Genomic DNA, 24,261 nt, shown 5'->3' on the forward strand with positions numbered 1-24,261 from the left:
GATGTTGTTGGGGTTCTGCTTAGGCATTTTGAAGGGAACAAAAAATCCAACATTTCATTTAAGTCAGTTTTAGCATTTCTGATGGAACACTCTCATCTTTTCACAGACACATTATAAACCAGCACCTGCAGTTTACGTGCAATGTACAAACACAGAGTGCTGTCCTAATATAACTTGTATCAGCTCTTGAAAGTATTTTAGGATCTGTGCCATATGTGCCATGTGCAGAACACATGCTAGCATAATGTAAACATTTTGCCCTCACTTAAGTAGATATTTCATAACTTCATTCTGGCTTCACTACTTGAGAGTAATAATACCAGCTAAAAGTCATGCAAGAAAAGGAAAAAAGAGAGAAGAGGGCTGTATCATACTACACAACCATTTTTGGCTCTTAAAAACAGCAATTACTACTGCTACCACTACTACTACTTTCTACTCCCAGAGCAAGATGCAATAAGCATCTCTCAAAAAGGAAAAAGTAGGAGGCAACCTACCCTTCTGGCAGTCCCAGTTATCAGATGTAAGGACAAATTTAATTCCTTGCAGCAGCATTCACCCTGCTCGCTGCGAAATGCCTAAATAAACTCTGGTGCAACCCGCAACCTCCTGAAGTTACATACTGTGAATAGTTGAATGGAGTCCACCTCTGCGCAATTCAAGTGCTACATATGCTTGTTTCTTGGAAGACCCCCGAGTTTGTTGGAAAGCATATGTAAACAAACAGCATTATGAAAACCAAAGAGATATCAAAACAACTCAGGAAAAAGTTGCGCAGAAGCACGAAAATCAAATTATGAACATGCCCCCAAACACTGTTAAATGTATTATTATAAAATGGAAAGAACATGACTCCCAGCTGTGACTCTGCCTAGTGAAACCTGTTCACCCAACCTCAATGATTGGATAAGAAGGTGTTAGTTGGAAAAGTGACCAAGAAGCCAATGGTAACTGAAAAAGCTGGTGGGATCCACACTGAGAAACTGTCCATGGGACAGCTATCACCCAGATATTCCACAAAGTTGGATTTTATACAAGAGTGGTAAAAAGAAACCACTGCTGAAACAAACCCATATCAAAGTTCATTTGGAATTTGCAAAAGGGCACAGGAGAGACACTGCATAGAAACAGAAAAGGTTCTTTGGTCTGGTGAGACCAAAAATAACTCTCTTGCGTATCTTAGAATGGTCTGATTAAGAATCTGTGGCATTATGAGGTGAATGTTGATCCTTCCAGTGTTGCAGTATTAGTTTTATAGCTGTCAAAGGGGCACAGAGAACCTATTTATGCTGACCATTTGTTGATTTCCATGAAGCAGATAAATAATTTAAGAGACTATATACATCAATGTATATGAGCGACTGTTCCAGCATAATTGATCTGTGTGATACCTTCTCTGACTCCACTGAAAACTTTTGCTGTATAATGCTGCCAGCTATCACCAGAATTAAACCATCCCTAATTAAAGAGACATTGTCATGCCCAAGTAGACATGACACAAATGTCTTTGCTGAAGATCCATAGATGTGACAGGTAGATGCCAAAGCAGTGATCCACTGACTAGGCATTTTATGGTGGTTCCCAGAGCAGTTCCTCAAATTCCTAAATGTGCCCACAGGTCCAAAACAGTTGCCAAACCTTGTGTTAAGTATTATTTACCATGTCATCGGTCAGTTTGATCTACAACAGAAGCTGTGCATACTTTGCTTGCCTAGGGAAGCAGATCAACGTAGCCATCTATTATATGTCATTATATATGTCACATTGATTGCTGTTCTCTTATGGGCCCCATCCAATCTGTCAGACCTGGAACAATTTTGCCAGGAAGAAAGGACAAACATTGCAGGATCCCAAGCACAAAAGCTGATAGATGGGGAGACTCATATCTGTAGTTGTGGTCAAAGGTACTTCCACTGGATATTCACCTGGGGGAATGAATACTTCATACACACATGTCTGGTTTTTCATCACTGTTTCTTCAAAATATGTTCCATTTGGTCATTTTAAACTAAAAAAAAATTCAGACTTCACTTAGAAGGACAAGAGTAGGATGAAATCCTTGTTGCTTAAGTGTTAAGTAAAACACAAGTGCAGTTTTATATAATTATACATGCTAAGTACCTGAAGCAATGAAGCTTCTTCTCGGAATCCAACTTCTTTCATTTTTAGTAAGTTGAAATATATCCTGGCTAATGCAGGAAAAAGTGAAGCTTATAGCATCTTCCCATGACCTAAAGGAGAATCTGCAACAGATCAAATTTAAGCTTTTTTTTCAGTTGGGCAGTCATCCAGACCACAAAAACCATCACAGTTCACAGATTGCTGTGTTCAGCATCAGTGCCTAGGGTTCAGAATAATTTCCCCTTGCATAAAATAGTTTATATAATATACTCATAGGCAAGAACACACACAAATCTTTGTATTTATGTAGTACTAAATCAGAATTTTCAAAACTTTTGGGAGTCACACAAACCAAAATTGTTTTGTTTTGTTTAAAGGAACTATACATCACAAAAAGGTCCTTCCACAACATGGTCCACTAAAATGTGTGCTATGTGGCATAAATCCCAGCAAATAATGTATCGTGGTGCTTACATTATAGCAATTTTGTCACTAGTGAAGGATTTGTTTCTCATTACACGACTGTATTACAATCAATGACTTAGGGGCCAGATGGTGGTTTCAGAGGACATGTATGTGAACACAATTATTTATTAAAAGCTTTTGTATGCCGTCCTCTTATACAAGATCTCAGAACGGCTTACAATATGCCCATGAATGTGTGCATAGTAGTGTTCAACTAAATAGACTGGGGTATTGTCCATCCTTTGTCCATTCCAACATTAACAGAACTCTCAGGGATATGCTAATCCATCAGTTTTCAACTTTAAGGAAAGTTTTACACATCAGCTTGCTTGCTACAGCACATGGGCACGAAGGAAGATGCTGCAGGAAGGTCTGTCTCAGTCACCTTCACCCGAAGTAGTCAAAGAGTTAAAAGTTGAAAAGAGAAGAAACCACAAATATTATAGTAAAACAGAGAAAGTTACTGTGTATTCTGAACTTTGTTTTCTCAGCAGTCTAAAGCAGACACAGAAACCACACATTTTCAGGAAAGCAACAGACCCACCAGTGGTCTCTTCAGATCTGGGCATACTGAACCTTCTTGTACCCAAGGTCTAAGTTCTGTTTCCAAGCTCTTGGAGGCAGCGTTCCAAGGATGGGGAAGGCCAATGGCAAAAGGGGTGGGCCCAGAAATACAAGAGGGGCTGGGCATTTTAGCCAGAGCTCTTCCTGCCAGCTACTAAGCCGTGGGAGAGGCATTTCATCCTTTTGGAATAGAAAAAAAATCTGTCCAGAAGTTGGGAAACCACTAAATTATTTGCAGTCAGGAGAAGGCAGTGGGACTCTAAGGGGAATTGTGGAGGGCATGATCTAGAGACAACATGAGGCAATTCATACTTTAGTGATAGTCCCTCAGTAAGGAGTTGACAATTTGAGGTCATGTCCTAAAGACACATGACCTGGGAAGTTCCAAAGGCCTGCACACTATGGCAAATGGAGGGTTAACAGGCTTCTAAATATCAATTTCTATTTTAAATTATTCTTCAGTCTCCTAGCCTGTTTTTGGCCCAAAAATATTACACAGCATCAGAAGGAGAGAGTGAATGTAGGTAGCAGTTTTCTGGCTAGACAGCGATGAAGAGAAGAGAAGCAGCAGTGGGAACCACATCCAGCAAAGAGTTTCTGTGTGAGTGCTGTTTAGCAAGCGGGAACTTGGCAAACATGGACATCAGCTGTGCACAGTTTTGTTTTTTGTATATTTTTAATTACTGTTTTTATTGTTATATGTTTTATGGATTGTAATCCACTTAGAGGGCCTTTGGATTGATTCAGTGGATGATAAATCTGAATAAAATAAAATCATAACAGAAACATTTGGCCCAAGGTATGAAGTTCAACACCCCTGCTCTAGATTAAATGTCAGCAAAAAGCCCATAAACAATGGAGCCACGGGCTCCTTCCTTCTGTTGTGAAAATGACAGTGCCCCCTGGAGACAGAAATTGCTGTTCCAGTTGAGAGCAGTGCTATTTACGAACTGTAATAGTGTGATATGGTGCATAGTCTTAGGTAAAAGTAGTCCTGTTGCATAGTTTTTAGAAATCATTTTGGAGAGTAAAGGACAGGTAGGAATGAATAAACAATTTAATGTCATCTCACTAGGTACACCACCTTGAATAATATATTAAATATTAGCTAAATAAATAACTCTGGATATGGTAACTCTTGCATTCACACAATAGGCTGAAACTGTATTTTTTGCCATGGAAAAGGAAGAAAATCATGGTTTTTGTTAAATAGTGGAATACTGTAAAAGTAACAAGAAATTAGTACCAGCACAAGACATTCAGATAATGCAGAGATCATTGGAATTATTCAGAGATAAATGTTTTCATCACCATCCCCACAATTTATCCAAAAGAAGGAAGAAACTGAACCACACAGAAACCAATGAAACTTTAGATGGCAGGAGTGAGGAATGTGTGATGGATGCTGGTGGACTACAGCTCCCATCAACTCAGCTGGCATAGCCAATGGAAGGCTATGTGTGGATGGGCACACCTTCCCCAACCCTCCCATGCTATGGAAGAATGCAAATACACATTTAAGATCTTCTGTGTAAAATATTTTTTTTATTTTTTGATGTAATGCTTATAAGAATTTCATGCAAGCTAGTATTTCTTAGTCATTCATCACTTTTCTGGTACAGAACTCAGTTGGTGAATTACACTAAGTTTTAGGAAGTTAAAAAATATTTTTGTTTGGGCACAATCCTGTTCGAGTTTAGAGACAACCCCCCCCCCCGCAACTCCCTGCATATGGCATTTTTTTGCACTGTCTTGAGATTCTTTGAAAATATAAGACGGTATAGAAAAAAATAAAATAATAAACTCATTCTGGGAGTTGTAGGTCTTACGTCTGTCTAAGCTTGTATGGAAGGTACCTTTAATTAAAAGTTTTAAGCCAGCAATTCATACGTATATCAGCAACTTACACATGGTGACTTTCAGTCAGAACTGACTTTTAAGAAATGTTGTAATGGAGCAAAAGATGAAATCCACCAAGAAAAACTTGCTGTGTTATTTTCATTAATTTGAATAAAGCTAGCACAGACTGTTCACAACCTCCATTACATGGCAGTCTCTGATAAGTTGTGTTCAACAACTCTAAATGCTGTTACGTTCAGTATTTGTTATGACCTAGCTATAAAATAGTATATTTATCGAAGCATGGTTTAAATTCCCAGTTAGAAATAAAAGATATAGACTAATACAAAGTATAATTTGCAGCTGATTTGTTCTTTTCAAGCCGCCTTAAACACTACTGACCTGCCAGACTTCATAAGGCTGAGAATACATCCCACTGTAAGAAGCAGATGTAGGTATGACTTCAGACTACCACTTAAAATCTGTGTGTATTTTTAAATTAGGCTTAATGAAAGGTTTTTATCACCTTTATTTAAAACACTACAATTAAAAAGTTTAATTCCAATAAAATGTGACAAGGCTCTAGTTACCATGTTGCTAAATCCAGACTATATTCAGGTTCAGTCTTAGACAGGTATGAACAGTGAGACACTCGAGCTTGCCCTGCAGGCATGTACTATTAGTTACACACCTTGCTGTGTAAATGATCTCAGTGGAATTGCTTTATCTTCCAAATTACTTTCAGATGCTGCAGAGGAGCAGCACAGAGCTCTCTGCTCCAGGCTAACTTTGTGATGTCTAAAGATACTTTCTCCTTGATAGATTTGCAACCTTCTGCAAGGGCTGTTAGAACTAGTTCAGCAAGTACAAGTTATCCCTGATGTCACATTTGGCCTGGAGCAATTCTGAGTGGTGCCTAGATTTATTTATACTTCAAATACACCAATTAAAGCAACAGCACTAATATTAATTCTAAAATTCATTGATTTCAATGGGTTTACTCTAAGTATGACGAATTTGGACAGGACCCTTTATTTCAAAGTGCTTGCAGTTAACTTTGATTTTGCTCTATGCAGTTCCAAATTGGTTTTCAGTTATACTATAACTATGGATTTCCATCATAATTTCTGCCTTGGCGACTTCAGAAAATGTGACAGAACAATAGATCAATAAATCACAATAAAATATACATATAAAACTATTCACATGAGGCTACAATGTCTGTGCACTGAGAGATCTTCATATTTCCTCTCCACAGTCCCGACTCAGAGTGTGAACAGGGACTGAAAGAACTGATCAAACAGAAGTGGACCTTAGATGGAGGTATGGAAGATGCACTCAGTCCCGACTCAGAGTGTGAACAGGGACTGAAAGAACTGATCAAACAGAAGTGGACCTTAGATGGAGGTATGGAAGATGCACTGAGCTTGCATGCATGCTAATGAGGAGAGAACATGGATGTTATCCTGCCTAATCTAAATTGCCATATTAATGTGCACTGCTCTCCTATAGGGACGGATAGTACTTTCTTATTTTAATATTACTATATTCAATTAAAATTGATAGAAATTGAAAATTTCATATTTAGCCAGAAGCAAGAGAGCAAGTCAACAACAAAAACACAAGGAAAATATTTACTTCATTCTCTATACTACTCCAATATGGCTTTTTTTCTTCAAAGACTTTTGCTTTTGTAATCCTTTATCTTGAAGGATCTGTAAAAGGAAGATATCACTGAAAATCAGAAAGCACCATAAAGGAGCTTGGAATGGGTTAGCTAAGAACAAAATGTATTATGTTATAGCACCAGTGGATATTTTCCGCTTGTTTTCTAGGTATTTAGAGGTCATGTCCTGTGCCAGATGAAGAGTTGTCATCTTTATCAGCCACATGATATCTTTTCCATAAAAAACTGTCATTTTTCATCCAAAGTGACTTCTCATCCTCTTCCTTCTTCTTGGATAAAGTGGCAAGAGGAGCTCGTTCACACAGCTTCTCGATGACTGCCATGTCTGTGAGTTTTTGGAAACTCTCCTCGTTTTGTTCATTCAGCATGTCCCAGAAATCTTTTGGTCGTGTTTTTGCTTTTTCCACAGGCCCTGAAAGGGACCTCCTGGGAAGCTCTGTCAGTCTATTCCCGTTACTTCTGAAGAGGTCATTTAAAATGGAGGTGTCTCCTAGTAGGTCTGCAAAAGAGTCTTTCTTGCATATTTGAGCCTGTCTGCTTTCTGGCTGAGACAGAAAAGGTTTTCTTGGCGACTCTGTCCCATTCAAGTTCAGCTGTCCTTTAGTAGTATTTGCAGACAGCCCCTCAATTAGTCCTGATTTACTGCTTAATGAGTCAGATGCCATAAAGTCTTTGAATGCCTGACTGTTTCTCCCTCTAATGCTATCTTGGGTAATGACAGTGGGCAATTGTTTATCTTCCACATTATGACATACAGCAGCCTGTATACAGGGATCGAACTGAAACGTCTTTGCTTCTGTATCATAACATCTTTGGCCACAGAGATCTGTTGAAGGATCAGATTTTGATTTTCCATGTTTAGAAATATACTTTCTTTTTCTGGACTGGGTTCTGTGCCCATCTCTTTCCACACTCTCTTCTGAAACAGACACTGGCACTTCAACTTTTAATAGGTCTTTTAACGCTGTATACTTTTCACCATAAAATTCTTGCAACATTTTCTGCCTTTCCTCTGATGTAGCTTTGACAATACACTCTGCAAGTTCTTCTACTGAATTCTTATGAAAACAAGATGCCATTTCTTCTAATTGTTTCCTGCAGCAATTGGTGAAAACAAAGCATAGCTGACTTATTCCAATCATGCAAATAACAACAACCATGGAAACTGGGTAATTAACTTACAAGATCAGTCAATAACACTTATTTCCAGACTAGGAAAGAAAGGAGCAGCCACAACCTATTGTAAACTGTTAAAAGAACTGCTGATGTTATGACCAAATCAAGATCAATGGGCCTTTTCAGAGAAGAGATGATTTGAGCTACTACTAACAGCACAGTCTGCATTGTCAGAACTATTGCCCATCTGGCAGGTTTACACAGGAGAAGCCATGGTGAAATCTTACCATTGTGGTTCTGCTGTGTTTTCTGGACCCAACTCCAGAGATCCCACCTGATAGGATTAGTTTTCTGAAACTGGGCATGCATCCAAGCTTGACAGAATCCATTTCTCTAGCATTCACCAAATTCCTCTCAAGCTCAGCCCTGTCTTGCCTTTGCCAGTTATCCAGAACCCATGATTGCCATTTCACAATTTTTGGTATGAAAACACCATGGAGTCCCCTGGTAAGAGTGGCCATAGAAGTGACTGCTTCTAGCCTTCAATCTCTATTGCTCCCAGTGGCCTAGCAATAGATTGCACGAAGTTTACAGACAGTCTCTGCGTAGCACTCCCCGTTTTTGTAATGAGTTTTCACAATAAGAATGCATTGCTCAATACTTGGCAAAGTAGCTTTTTTAAAAAAACCTCACTAGTTTGCCTTACGATAAATTGGTGTTTTTTTTGGTGACTGGCCACATGCACCATGACAGTCATTTTATGAGTGGACAATCCCCCCATGGCAGCCATTTTGTGCAGGCACCTATGGTAGTAACTCAGAATTCCAAATGTGGTCACCAGCCCCAAAATGTTGGAGACCCCGATCTATCTTATTGTTGCTTTTTATTTACTGTAAACTATTTGGAGCTGCATTTCTACTAAATGACAACTTAACTGGGCTATTGAGTTGAATGCCAACAACTGTTGCTACCAATGTAGAGATTAGATAGAAAATGAATATCTGGACATGTACAGCTAGAAAGAAGTACAAAGCCAGATGTCAGAGTGTCTAAAAACTCTTACTTTTATTTCTGAAGCAGTAAAGATCACATGCAGGGCCTTCCCTTTAATGCCTGATTTCCACATGGGGAGCAAATCTACCTGAAACTGCTTCAGAGGGAAATCTCTAAAATTACTACATCAGAGAAAAGTTTTCTAAACTAATATTTTATTTTTTTCCTGACCTGGCAGTTCTGAAGATTTCACATGGGCACTCTACCACATGAAAAGAAGATGCTAAAGTTCAGACTTTTCCACTTCAGTCATAAATGCATGATGAAGGCGCCCTCAAATGAAAGGTGACATTTTGGGCCACTGCATATTTCACAAAGGAGCTCTATCTAATCCACAGGAGGTCAACAAAAACGGGAGAAGTACTCAATTTCCTTACCTCCTTTCAACATGTAATTTCAGATAGACAGACCTGCTTCTACAATCACATATCTATGGAGCCATAACTCAGTGATAAAGCATGTGCAAATGGCCCATGCTCAGTCTCTGTCATCTCTAATCTGAGCTGGCTAAGAGCCCTGCCTGAAATGCTGGAAAGCCCATGCCATTTAGTGTGGACAATATAGAGCTAAATAGGCTGCTGGTCAGACTCAGCTTGCTGATTAAAAAGACCTAAGATCTACTTTCACACATTTTTAAAACCATCTCTTCTGAAGAGAAGCTGCTGGTTACAAATAGTATAACCCAAATAAACACATAGTCTTCCACATCATGGCAGCCCCAGTAATTTCTATAACAACTATGGCAATGATTACAAAAATCCAGATTTGCAATGTGTGTATTTCTTTGTTCACTGGTACTGAGTTCACTAAGCAGCAGTAATTAGTATAGTCATTATTATCTTGCACACAGAAAGATGGTGCCTGTAAAAAAAACTCCTATTCACCCCATGGTTTTAATTTCTGCAATAGTTACTTCTGTAGATAGGATAATAAACAACAATGCTGCAGTCATTAATGTCGCCTATTAACTGTTTGCCAGGTAATAAGGCAACTCCTAAATATTGCGGGTCAACATTACTTTCAATAAGGACACCATTACAGTGACAATAAGCCATCATGGAAAGATTTCAGATACATTTGAAATGCATTTTAAACATGATCTCTATAACAAAAGAGTAGGTACCATGAGCTAAAGGAATTGCATTGTCTTAGTGTTCTTGCACAGTGTCTTCTGAATTTGTTTTCTGGGAAAATGACAATTTTTCAAAATAATATTGTTCTTGCAACATATCGTGTTCCTGTTCCAAAATCAGAACCTTGGCGAAATGGATTAATATATTGATATATATCAACAGGCTCACTGATGTTTAACCCCAGAATTATTTTTAACATATGCCTGTCAAGTTTTTAAGGCACAGAATATAAACTTTACCCAGACAGGGTGACATACCCATCACTGCCTGCCAAAAGGAATGGCAGATGGAAATCATGTGAGCAGAGAGGGAACCTAGTAAACGCAATATAAGGGTTGCTCTTGCAGAAGAAAGTAGGTGGCAACTGAACAGAAATGTGGTAAAGCTTCAATCACACCTCTGCCACAAGGGCAGGGTCTTTGGGAGTAGCTAATACCCTCACAGCAGCCTAACTGTTCTGCAAGTGATACAGCATTTACTCTAGTCAGGAAAAAGAGCTGGGGCTGTTAAAAAGGTAAAATAATTTGGTAGAAGAGGAAAAATAGGGGCTGAGAAGTCCCCCAAATGAGGGAAGCAGCATCTCCTAGCATCTAGATTAATAGCCTCATGGTCTAATATCCTCAACAATTCCAAAGCCTTCTCTCTAACATTGGACAAATCAGTAGGGAAAGACTTTGGAAGATTGAACCTTACACTCAGCAGCTTATCCTGCATTAACTTATCCCAAAATGATTTACGGGAATTTAATTGGGTCCACTTTAAAAGTTCCGGTAAGGACTCATTTGCAACATATCATTTTTCAACAATTCCAACCACAAGCTAAACCATATACAACAGAGGTTCAGTGAGAACCGAAGAAACTAAGGCCCTTTTAAGATATAGTTACAATCCACCACTGTATTCTTACCTGCGGATTCTTTTCGGTGTTCTTCCAACTAGGAAGGTAACTGAGCCTATTTGGTGGATTCTCTTCTGCTTCTGGCATACAGGATGTGTAAGATAAAGAACTGATGGCTTACTGCTTACACCTAATGAATTATCCCTCTTGGTACTCCTTGAAGAAACTTCTTCTGAATGTTTTCTGTCTTCCTAAACCAAATTAGAAATAATACACTTAAGTATTTCCTGTAATTTTGTTTCTGTCTTGGGTGTTGGTACTATATTTGATTTTTATCCTTAGCTGAGTTTCCAGTTCATGGTATACTTATCATCTTTTTTTAGTTGACTGTAAGGTATTCTCCATCATCTTTCTGATGTTTCTATTAGGAAATTTGACTGTTGATTTTTAAAGAGCCAGGGTATTACAGTGGTCACAGAGCCAGGTATTACAGTGGTTATAGTGCTGGACTGGGTACCTGGGAAATCAGGATTCTTCAGTTATGAAGTTCATTGGATAACTTTGGGACAGTCACTGACTCTCAGCCTAACCTACTCACAGGGTTGCTTCTGTGAGAATAAAAATGGAATGGAGAATCACCTTGGGTTCCTCACAAGAGGAAAAGGCAGGATATAAATGCAATGTAATAATAATAAGTGCTCCATAAACAATTAACACTTCAGCTATGACACCTCTGCATCTATTCTGCAGTAAGGCTCATCATGCTAAATGGTATGATGAGCCTTAGTATAGATGGGACATTTCCAAGTATGGGGAATAGGCAGAGAGAAGACTAGCTGAAATGCAGATTATTTAATTTATATCCCACTTTTATAGAACAGACCACTAAGACAACATAACATACAAAAAGTAAGTGAACAATGAGATATTGTAAAAGAAAACCAACATTAAATATAAATGCAGTCCTATCTTTAAAAATTAAGCAGCACTAAAACATTAAACTAAAACAGTTTATACATTGCAGAACAGTGTTTAAAAACCTGGGCAAATAAATAGATCTTTAAAATCCATCTATAAACAGGAAGAGAGTGAACCCAACAGAACACCAATGGAGGACACACCTTTGGCACTCCAACTGAAAAGATTGTGTTGCTTTTACCTACCCATTGTTCAGGAGCGCACAGACTCTAAAGACAAACTTATAATTTAAGCAGATTCTTACGGCAGAAGATGGTTCTTGGGGTAATTTGGTCCCAGGCCATTAAGCTTTAAGGGTGAACACTAGCACTTTTCACTGAACCCAGAAACAAACAGGCAATCAAATTGGTTCATACAACAGCAACATGATAGGATTGCCAAGATCAAAAACATTTTAGTGCTACATTTTGAAATTTTTAACTGCAATTTTCAGACTATCTTTAAAGACAGTCCCATATAAGGAACACCACACTAACCCAGTCTGGACCTAATGGGTGGCCTCAAGTTCATATAATAATTGCCAAATAAACAGAATCAAATAAGCAATATGCTCTTATATACATAAATTAGTTTTTTAGACCTGTATTACATGGCTGGGATCAGGAGGAAGGGGAGGGGAGGGGAGACTTCTGAACTGTGTTTGTAAATTGACTGGTAACCAGTCGTTTCAGATCTGGCAAAGTACATCCTGAGTTAATAACATACCTGCTCTATTTGAGAACAACCAAAATTTCAGAGCAATCGTCAAAGGTATCCCACATTATAGTATACCCAAAAGTACCCACCACATTACAGTATTTATGTACAAATTCACTTGAGATACCTCATTCTGTGCAACAACAATAGCTTCTATTCTCAATAACCATGCATTATATCCAAAGGAAATTATTCAAACTGTAGGGCCTAATCTTAGACTGCAATCTTATATCCCCCTACCTAAACCAAGCAACATTTAACATAAGTGCACACCCTTCAGAGTAGGCTTGTTCAGTTTCAGTGCACACCGCACTGAAACTGATGCATCTAAGATTAATCATGACTAATTTGAATAATGGATTTCATGAGATCAAAGGAACTTCTGTCTCTGAATCTAACCAAATCTAATTTTTGCATTTATACAAACATTCAGCCAACTCACCAAACCCCAAAATAAATGTCTCAGATCCTCTTTGGCTTGCTTCCCGATAAACAGTTTGATCCTCTCACAGATTTCTGTTAGCTGCATTGTAGCCTCAACCATAGGTAGCTTGCCTACCTATCTTTCAATAGAATCTTATCCCTGGTCCTATTTTGGCACAACCACTTGCCCTACGCTTTTGTGCGCCAATAGAAGGGTGCAGCTGCAGTAAAAGCACCAACTTGGAATGGATTCAGACATTTAGCAAAGGATGGTGCAGCAGCTGTGATCACACAGATAGCGTGCTGTCTACAGCCTCTGGCCACATAATGAAAGGAATGCTTATCATGTTCCTGCAACTGTTTGGAAACCTAGATAAATGACAAAGATAGCAGTATCTTCAAAGTAAGATAGGAGAAACAGGATGGCATGCTGTTAGAAGATATATGTAAGATAGCCTAGGACAGTGGTGGCGAACCTATGACACACGTGCCGCAGCAGGCATGCGAGCCAAGTCGCCCCAGCAGCCAAGCATCGGGCAACAGCATACATAGGGGTCATGTGCATGCTCAGAAAGTAGTGGTGCCAGGCAATGATGTCACAAGCCGCGACTCATTAGCCATGACTCGTCTAAGCTTTCGCATGGCAGGTCAGTGCACTGCCAAGGATATATATATATATTTGCTTCGACTGGCTGTGAGTTGTTTTTCCTAAACTAACACCTCAGTTTTCAGGTTTTATTGCAGTGTTGGCACTTTGCAATAACTAAGTGGGTTTTGGGTTGCAGTTTGGGCACTCGGTCTCTAAAAGATTCACCATCACTGAGTTGGGGTTAGAAAAATGAGGTGTCCTTGAATGATTTTGATGGTTGGAATGTGTCTAGAATGGGCAGAAATGTTGAGCAGTGCAGAAAAAGTTTAGAACTGCATCAGTATTACATTAGTCAGCAACTAATTTTATACGCAGGGATAGAGGTGAGCAGGCCAAAGACCCTTAAGGTGGATGGCCAACAGTTTCCATTACCAACTGCAGTTACCACTCCCTCATATGCTTCTCCTTTCCCAAGGGCAATCTGGGGCTCCTGCTTCTGATCTGGGGCAATCTGGGGCTCCTACAGTATTAGCAACCTTCAGAGAATTCAAATGGACACTAACATTGTATAATAGAATTCATGGAAAGCAAATAGGTTTAATCATCATATCAATATCTTTCTTAGAAAATCTTTAAAATCTTCTTGTTGTTGTTAGACGAGAAAGTCGTGTCTGACCCATTGCGACCCCATGGACAACATTCCTCCAGGCCTTCCTGTCCTCCACCATCCCCCGGAGTCCACTTAAGCTCACGCCGACTGCTTCAGTGACTCCATCTAGCCACCTCATCCTCTGCTGTCCCTTCTTCTTTTGCCATCTATTGTTCCCAGCATTAGGCTCTTCCCAGGGAGTCCATCTCATTAGGTGGCCAAAGTATTTGAGTTTCATCTTCAGTATCTGGCCTTCTAAAGAGCAGTCAGGGTTGATCTCCTCTAGGACTGACTGGTTTGATTGCCTTGCGGTCCAGGGGATTCGCAGAAGTCTCCTCCAGCACCACAATTCAAAGGCCTCAATTCTTCAGCACTCAGCCTTCCTTATGGTCCAACTTTCACAGCCATACATTGCAACTGGGAAAACCATAGCCTTGACTATACACACTTTTGTTGGCAGGATGATATCTCTGCTTTTTAGTATGCTGTCTAGATTTGCCATAGCTTTTCTCCCCAGGAGCAAGAATCTTTTAATTTCTTGGCTGCAGTCCTAGTCTGCAGTGATCTTGGAGCCCAGGAAAATAAAATCTGTCACTGCCTCCATTTCTTCCCCATCTATTTGCCAGGAAGTAAAATCTTAGAAAGCTCAACTTGTTGACCTTATTCATTAGATAATATCAAATAATTTGACCTAAACATCTGCCGAACATCAAAGGTTTATCTAGCTTTGTGTCTAGTTAAAAAAAAAAACCTATCTGGAAAATAGCCAGGTTAGGTAAGCAGCCACAAGCTTTCTCATTTTGTAAGGGAACAGAATTGCTGTTAAAACTAGTATTGTTCACTTCTATTTAAATAAATTATTACAGATGGCATCTGTAATTTGAAAAGGACAAAAACAATTCTAAATGTACTTACAAAACTCTCTTCTTTTTTTCTTAAGAAATTCTTCTCAAAATTAACTGTTTGAAGTTTTCTGCCTGGCGGCTAAAAAATAAGTTTCTGTAAACAGACTATCCTGCAAGCTAATGGGCGAACAAGCTTCAAGCAATCATGAATTATCCTTGAAGTATCTTAACTCAGCCTTCTGGATGAAAGCCAACTGGCTAAACAAACCCACCAGCAATGCCTGTTGATGCCGGAATACTGGGTTCATTTGAATCTGTTGAATACTCAAAGCCGCACATCCATCCAAACTAACATCTGTGAGTTTTTACAAGTGACAATCAAGTATTTAGGCTCAGCACAGCTTCAAGCACACCACTGCCTTTCAAACTGTATCATGTAGAAGAGAAAATATTCCACCTTGATAAGTTAAAATTTTGTTGATATTGCTGTTAATCTGTGCGCTGCGAAGCCAAAGGAACCACCAAAGTTAGCAAACATCAGAGCAGTCATGATGGACCAAAATGGATGACAACAATGGAAAAATCAACTCTATTTAAGCCACTTGGAACTTTGCTGATGCAACAGACCATGTGAGACTTTGGCATCTTGGCTCATGTTGAAGGCATGTTGATAAGGAGAAACTAAGTCAAATATCTAATAAGACATTAAAAGAAACACGAATAGGCCTCACAGCAGATGCTAAATCATAACATTACCTGTTTCAAAAATATGCTGGAATGTGCCAAGTAGGGCTCCCAGTTGAATTTTCCCCATGGATTATGTAAAAGTAAAATAATCTACATGTTTATTATGTGTTGCAGGCTCAATTTGCCACCAATGATAAAAAAAATGATGGTAGTTTTCCTAGGGGGGATTCTGGGATCTGAAGTCCAATGTATCCAGAAGATACCAGGTAAAGTAATGCTAGAGCGGGAAGTGCCAATCTTGCTTTGATTGATTGCCAATCCTATTCTTAAGCCATTAAAGATGCAAGCCTAAGGGAATGTAATCCCCATAGATGGAAATGGGTGAGCTTGTAGGCTTCAAAATTCCCATTTCCTGCCAGGCTGTTGCCAGGTGGTGGAAAGCTGGCTTTGACTCCTGTTCCGCTAATTTACCTACCAGTGGTGGGCAGGAAAGTACAAAAGAAAGGTCACTGGACATTTTGTTTCCTGGCCCCTCTTCTACTGCCCAGCATCGTGCCCTCCCTTTTCCCTTCAAAGAGCTGTCCAGGGTCACTTTTTGTGACCTCAGAAGCAGCCACTTCTGGAGTGGACTGTGCCAGAAGGAAAAGAGCCTCAGGGTCCCACACCTGAGGATGAGTGCCTATGCCTCTGCAGCCAGGCAGGGGGGGTGGGGGGGGGGGGGGGGATTCTGAACTATCCAATTGTCCAGAATATGGGCTCTCAGGGACTAAAGGGTTGCTTTCTACTATTTTCTAGATATTTGAATTGCCAAGTCTATTTTTAAGTTCATAGTACTATTTTGTATCAATAAACAGATCAATTTATTTCCATTACAAATTTACCATGCCTGGTATACCTAGGAGAGTGCTAGTAATAATTAAGTCAACAGGTCAGTCAAGGTCTTTTCTGTTGATCAGATTCTGCTTCCCAGCCACCTCCTTGCAATGAGGCAAGAAATTACAATACAGAATGGAATGGTCTTTCCCTTCTCAAACCCACAAATAAAGTTATACCTACTATCATGGAATCATAGAGTCATAGTATAGTCAAGTCGGTAGAAGCCAAGAAGGCCATCAGGTCTAACCCGCTGCTCAGTGCAGCACTCTAAGCTAAACAACTACATCCAGCTGCACCTTGAATGCCTCTAGTGTGGAAAAGCCCAAAACATCCCTAGGTAATTGTTCTGTGGTTGGGTTGCTTTAACAGTCAGGAAGTTCTTCCTGATGTTCAATCAGAACCTGGCTTCCTGTTACTAGAACCCATTATTCTGTGTCTGGCACTCTGGGATGATCAACAAGAGATCCTGGTCATCCTCTGTGTGACAACCTTTCAAGTATTTGAAGAGTGCTATCCTGTTCAGTCCACTCAGATTTCTCTACTCGAGGCTAAACATGTCCAATTTTTTCAATCTCTCCTCACAGAATTTTATTTCCAATCCCTGGATCAGCCTTGTTGCCCTCCTCAGAACCATTCCCAGTTTGTCTGCATTGTTTGTCTTCCTTAAACTGTGGAGCTCAGAACTGGATGCAATACTCTAGATGAGGCCAAACCAGTGCTGAATAAAAAGGAACCAGTACGTCACATGATTTGGAAGTGATACTTCTATTAATGCAGCCTAAAACAGCATTTGCCTTTTCACAGCCACATCACATTGTTGACTCATACTCAGTTTATGATCTACAACAATACCAAGATCCTTCTCACTTGCAGTACTGTTGAACGAAGCATCCTCCATCTTGTAACTATGCATTTGGTTTGTTTTTCCTAAGTACAGAACTTGCCATTTGTCCCTATTAAATTTCCAGCAGTCCAGCCTATCAAGATCACTTTAAATTTTATTTCTGTCTTCCAGGTGATTAGCTATCCCACCCCACCCAGTTTAGTGTCATTTGCAAATCTGATCATTTTTCCCTGCACCTCCCCATCCAAATCATTAATAAAAATTTTGAAGAGCACTGGACCCAGGACTGAACCCAGTGGTATACCACTTGTTACCTCTCCCCAGTTTGAGAAGGTGTCATTGAGAAGCACCTTCTTTGAGTCCAATTCATCTAGCCCACTTTTATATAGTTTTGTTGATCAGAATGTCATAGGTTGTTTTGTCAAAAGTTTTGTTGAAGTCAAGATATATTATGCCCACAACATCCCCACAGTCAACAAGGGAAGTTACCCAGTCAAAAGGTGAGAACAGGCAGGATGGTTTTTTGACAAATCCATGTTGGCTTCTAGTAATCACTGCATTGTTTTCAAGGTGTTTGCAGACTGACTGCTTCATAAGCTACTCCAGAATTTTCCCAAGTAATTATTTCAGACTGACTTGTCTGTAGTTCCCAGGCTCTTCTTTCTTCCCTTCTTGAAGATCGGACAACATCAGCCCTTCTCCAGTCATCTGGCACTTCCCCCATTCTCCATGATTTCTCAAAAATAACATACAGTGGTTCTCAAGAGTTCTTTCTTCAGTTCTTTTATTAATCTAAGATGCATCTCATCAAGCCATGGAGATTTGAACTCATTCAAACTAATTAAGTGATCCTTGACCTATCAGTCTCAAGCTGCCATCCTGCTCCTTCAGCTTGTACTTCCCTTTCATAAGGAAGGTCATAGATGCCTTTTTGGAATATTGAGTCAAACTAGGAATTGAACACTTCTGTCTTTTCTTTGTCACCTGTTATCAATTTTATTATCCATACTTAGTTGAACCACCATTCCTCTTCTCTGTCTTTTACTAGGGACATGCCTAAAGGCTTTTTTGTTGCTTTTAGCATCCCTTGCTAACTTCATTGCATTCTCAGCTTTAGCTGTGCTACCTGCATGTACTCTTCCTTTGTACTGCGGCCTCCCTTCCACTTCCCATATGTGTCCTTTTTTTGCTTTTCAGATCAACTGTATGCCCTTTGTGAAGCTACACTGGCTTGTCCTGTTGCCTTCTACCATTTTCATGTTGGAACTGTGCCTTTAGAATTTCCTTTTTTAAAAATCATTTTCTCATTAGAGTCACTTGATATGGGACCTATCTTGTTCTGAGTTTATTAAAATAGCTTTCCTAAAATCTAAGGTATCTGGCCAGATTTGGTCTTTGCTTCCTTTAGCATCAAAATTTGAAGTATGGCACACTTACTTTCCTTCAGAGCTCCTGTAACTACCAGTCTGTCTGCTAAGTCTTCCCTGTTGCTTAGAAGCAGGTCAAGGACAGTTGTTCATCTAGTTCCTTCCTCCACTTTCTGTAGGAGGAACTTATTAGCAACACATGTTAGCAATGTCTTGGAGGGGCTGTGTTTGGCAGAATGTGTCCCCCAATAGATATCAAGGAAACTGAAAGTCCCCTATAACTACTACATCATACCTCCTTGAAACACTGGCAATGTTTGTGTTTTTTTTAAAGTTTCATCCTTAACTTCTCCTTGGCTGTGTGGTTTTATTCCTTGTTCCATTAATATTAATATATATATATGCTCTCAAAGGAGCTACTAAGCTCATCCTCCTGTATATCTGAGCAGAAATATGTATTTTCAGTATATAATGCAACTCTTTCTATACCTTCTTGAAAATGTGATATCCTTCTATTGTTGAATTCCAGTCATGGAAGCTATCCCACCATGTTTCAGTTACACTTCGGTTATGTCATACTGTAGGTTTCCTCTGTAAATTCAAATCCTTAAAAAAAAGTTTAACTTTTAAAAGCAAAGCACGTATCACCAAATTTAAAAAGCTTCCAAACAGCACCTGTTCCAAACGGAAGTGACTGTGGCATAGGAAGCATGGAAACAGTATACTTGATAAAAACTTTAAAAGCACACTGGTTAATTCTTTATTATCCTGAAACATAAAATTCAGTAAAATGTTGAAGTCCATTAATACAAGGGTTTGCCTCCCTCCCCTTCCTTTAGTGTAGTTAATTTCCCTGTCATGGACCAAAAAGACAATAGAAAACCTAGGGGCTCTCCCTCCCCTTTCAGCTTTCTTGCTGATTCCAAGATTGGTACAAATACTCTGCACTCAATTCTACTGCAGTGACAGAAATCCTTTTGTTTACACGACCTATGAAAAATACCTATGTAATACAAAATATAAATGCCACAAAAAAGTTCTTAATAACACTACTTTTGTATTTACAGTATTCCATGGAGCACTTAAACCTGCACTGAGCATAGAAAGGGCACGTTTTTTTCCCCTAGGCTGACAGAATGCTTAGTTCTCTCATTTACACCACACTGCAATAACATAAAGAGGGGTTTACCATTAATCCAGGTTTTACTACAAAGCATCCTGTTATTTCTCTGTCAAACACTGTCAAGAGTGCCAAGTGTCTGTCATCCAATTCAGGGGATTAAGTCTTCTTTTATAGTGTGATACTTGTACCAATTTATAAATATACAGATATAATTTCTCAGAGCCAGTCACAGTCTATATTTTGGACTGGATTCACGCCGCAAAGGTTGAATATGACAGCTGGCAGGAAGCTGAGGGGAGAATACATCCTCCCCCTTTTCAGTCACCACATTTTGGTTGCCATAGTGATTAATCCTCAATTCAATGCCTGTCTTTGTATATTTCTTTTCAGTAAAACTTTAAGTAAACTTAAGTGGAAAACAAGCAGTTGACTGAAAAAAGAGGCTCCACATAACCAAGAGGTACAATATAAGTTTTGTGACCAGTATATTTCCACATATTAAAACAGCAAATTAACTCTAAAGTGTAATGCAATTTCTTTGAAGCCCTTAAATATATCCTGTCCTTGTTCATAATAATTATTGGGTGAAGTAATTTTTCCTTTTTACTACCATGGTTTCTCTGCTGTGCATGTATATTTGTGTTTAAAGGGGACCTCTTTGCACAGAGCATTCAATAACATCAACTTAAAGCAAAAAACAAGCAAAATAAGGCCATCCCATACCACTGTAATTTTGAATTCTTATTTCAGCTGTTTCACAGAAGCTGTTTTTGCCAATTAACACAGAAATTAATTAGGGAATTCATTAAGGAATCCAGACATACAATTCAAAATAGACTGGAAACAGTAGAAGAGGATGTTTCCCCTGGCTCCAGAAGGCTGAAATTATGTTTATGGTTTCATTTAAAGGATGCAGGCTACTCTTAAAGTGAAATAACATTAAAGATAAGAAATTTCAAACACCCAATATTAAGGTCAGTCAGGATCTGATGACATTGCTGGAGTGTAACAAAGTAGTAGCATAACCTTAGCAAATCTTACTTGACACATTTCAGCTAGAAATAAATATCCAGTTTTATTTAACTCTCTCCCACAAGGCAGTACATTTTGCGCCAGCTAGTCACTTTGGAGCCGGACTAACTATACTGATTTCTTATTTTTTGCCCCAATGATATTTTTTTAAAAATTAGATATACTTCCATGTTATGCAATGGCTGTTTTAAATGTACTGTACATACACTAAATTACCATACACAAAATGAATAGTCTTCCATTGTACATAAGCAAGCTGTGACAAGTTAATAATGGCATAACCGTGGTCTAATGTTCAACCAGAAGTTCTTCTGTGACTATGATGTGTTATTCATATTTATTGTTCACATTATATATTCTTAATTTCATCCTTGCCTATTCAAGTTCTCCCTTCCCCGCTCTTGCTTGAGTGGTTTCCTACTGAACAGGAGAGGGGAAGGAGGAGCCTGGATTCAGTGGGGATTGTCCCTTCTTGGTTGCACAGGAGAAAGTCTTTCAAGTGTGAGCTAAGTGGCGTGGTCTCAAATAGCTGGATCCAGTCCACTGGCCCAGTTCTAGGCACAAAGGTCTCTGGAGCAGGAGGCAGGAGCAGCCAAGACCCCTCTGGCTGCTGCGCCAAACTTGGGCAGATCTTGGCCATGATTTCTAGTTATCTGTTTGGCAAGAGCAGTGGTGGCCATTCTTGCAAAATGGCTCTCTTCTGGGAATTTTGAGTTGCCATCAAGTTCTGACAACACAATAAGCAATTGTGAGAGAGAGAAACTGTAGAATAGATTTCTTATCGCAGTAAATCACCATCCCATGGCTCAGCCAACACAACAAACATTCACTGATAACAGTCGCTCAGCTTACTGAGCACTAGGTCAGTGGAAGACCACATGCTGTGCATGTAGAAGACCCTAAGTTTGATCTCTAATGTCTCCAGGAGGGGCTAGGATAAAATTCTGCCTGAAATCCTGGAGAGCTACTCCTAGTGCATGGCAACAATACAAGGCTAGATGAACCAATGGTCTCTGTAAGTCTAAGCCTGCTTTCCATGATTTCATGCTCCAATCTGACACATGGTCCACAGCCATCAATGGGATTTATTGTCTGGTAAATATGTACAGGATTTCTGCCCTGGAAAATTATTAATATGACTTATTTCTGCTCCTTTCATGAATGATGCTGATAAGACAGTGTTGAGATGTGACACTAGTCATTATAGCACATGTATCATCTCTAACAATCTGCATTGCTCTTTATCTTCACACAAAGTGTGTGAACCCTCTACATTCTCTCTCCAGCACCCCCAGTGAAAACTGTGACAGGCAGCACACCTGGGAAAGGCCCTTGTTTGATTCCTTGGGGAGACACTGCCAATCAGGATGGTCAATATTATGCTACTTGGAGCAACAATTAGACAGTATAAGAAGATATTATTCATTCATTGTTTCAACTAAGTATTGGGGGATGGCAGGAAAATAATCTATATAGCAGGTAGAAAGTACATTATAATATCAAGGACCACCTTATGGTTTAAATAGTATCATATAACTGCATAGAAGGTACCTCTCTTCCAGTATCTGATGCCAAAGAAAGAGTTTTCTAAGCATTCACTGTGACAATTAATTCACCAAGTAGCAGTAGGCTTTTAACTTGCTCTCCCAGTTTTAACATTTGCACATTTGCCTCCAACGCAGAATAGCCTTCATGCAATGCTAACAACACACTGAAAGAGGTACATTTGTAAATATTCTTCTGCATTCCTGCACTCAGTGATATTACACTGTAAAATGATAGTGACATCTCTTTAAGCATTTATTCTCTGATGCAGGTTTTACGACTGGGCTACTTACGTGTCAGTTCATTAACTTGGCCCTGTGTTTCTCCATACCTAAGTCAAGCAGCAGATTTACACTATACATCTGTGCTTATATTTTCTACTCATATGATAAGCATGGCCAGAGATTTTTCAAAACAGAAGAAAATTACATATAGAGAAATGTGACTGTTTAGGTATGACTGATTTCCTCTAGATTGTGATCATTCAAAATAATGGGTTGCATCCATTGCATCCAAATACTTCCTTCTGCTTACAGCCTCCCGTGCATGCCTCAAATCAGCTCCAGAGGGACAGAGGTTTGGTTGGGTGTGAGAGATTTCAGGGATGAGAAGGGGAAGGGAAACTCCTACTGCATGAGCAGATATCTGCTCATACAAACATATCTGAAAAGCCAGCAGAAAAGTATGAAGAGACTGGAACTGATTTGCTTCTGCATTCAAAGTTTTGTACAGCTATTGCAAAGGTTAATGCACAGACAAGACCAGGAAAAACATGCAGCCCTTTTTAAAGTTCTTTGTAACTTTGTATGTAAATTACCCCTACATTGAAAACACTGTAAATAAATTTAGCAGATAAATAACTTTTCACAGTATGTGGTATAGGAAGTAAAATAAATCACTAGGCAGTTTTCCCCTACCAACAGTGCAGTTTCATTTCTAGTTCAGATCTCTTTCCAAATAAGTATCTAACACAAACAAAACCTCTCCCTTTCGCTCAACCCTTAGTACTTGGACTGGCAGTCAGTCCCATTCCCTGACATGGCCTGATTCCTGAACAGCCGTGCTGCTGCTGTATCCTACTTCTAACCCCACACTTAGCTCTTTCTGGAACCAATATGTTTACAATACATCACAGTTTTACAAACCATTTTAGGAAACTATGTGTAAAGGCAATGTTCCAGAAATGCTGCATCATAGATGTAATTTTTTTCTGTATTGTGAACCAAATGAACTAGTTTAATGTATTCATCAATAGCAATGCTGAGAACATACAACAGCCTAGATCAGCACATTTGCTCTTAATGGACAGCCAATCTTCAAGAAATTGCTAGATTCTAAGAGGAGACAATATACTATACAATATTCCAATATCAGCACATAACAAGAAATGAGTCAATGTGCTGCCTCTTTAGATTTGTTATTATCAGTTCTGCACACACATGCACCTGTTGACAGAATCTTTATGAATACCAAATAAAACACTGCTATATATTTATGCAGGGTAAAAAGATATGGGAGCCCTTTCACTAACAATCCTATAAATGCATATGAGGGCTTTCAGCTTTTTAATAGGAAAGTAAACTTACTAGTTTATTGCATTTCCATACATTTGAAATAGCTGACATAAAGAAAGTAAAGTCACATTTGTCTTCAAAAGAGGAAATTTCTCTACACTGAGGGAACTCTTTAAAAGGAAGTTGAAAGGGAGAGTTAAGAGAGCGAAATCCCTTCAAAATGCTTGGAGATCATTCAAAACAACAATAATAGAAAATCAGCTAGAATGCACACCAC

General features: G+C 39.2%; 1 protein-coding gene across 4 annotated transcripts in view; it reads right to left on the reverse strand.

Annotated features, from left to right (window-relative positions):
- Window positions 1-4,864: 4,864 nt before the first annotated feature.
- Window positions 4,865-24,261, reverse strand: part of ERCC6L2 (ERCC excision repair 6 like 2) — a 60,091-nt gene continuing 40,694 nt past the window's right edge. Inside the window, exons 19-21 of one of the 4 annotated variants that reach the window (XM_044446299.1) lie at window positions 15,067-15,135; window positions 10,886-11,067; window positions 4,865-7,771 (exon numbers count right to left, since the gene is read on the reverse strand). In XM_044446299.1, the coding sequence (XP_044302234.1) occupies window positions 6,829-7,771; window positions 10,886-11,067; window positions 15,067-15,135 (1,194 nt within the window). In that variant the 3' untranslated portion in view covers window positions 4,865-6,828. Of the gene's footprint in view, window positions 7,772-10,885; window positions 11,068-15,066; window positions 15,136-19,847; window positions 21,653-24,261 lie in introns of those variants that run through there. The other 3 variants (XM_044446300.1, XR_006416286.1, XM_044446301.1) reach the window with 3 other exon arrangements.

This window comes from Varanus komodoensis, unplaced genomic scaffold, assembly GCF_004798865.1.
Source record: "Varanus komodoensis strain SLA01 unplaced genomic scaffold, ASM479886v1 scaffold5, whole genome shotgun sequence".
Taxonomy (NCBI): domain Eukaryota; kingdom Metazoa; phylum Chordata; class Lepidosauria; order Squamata; family Varanidae; genus Varanus; species Varanus komodoensis.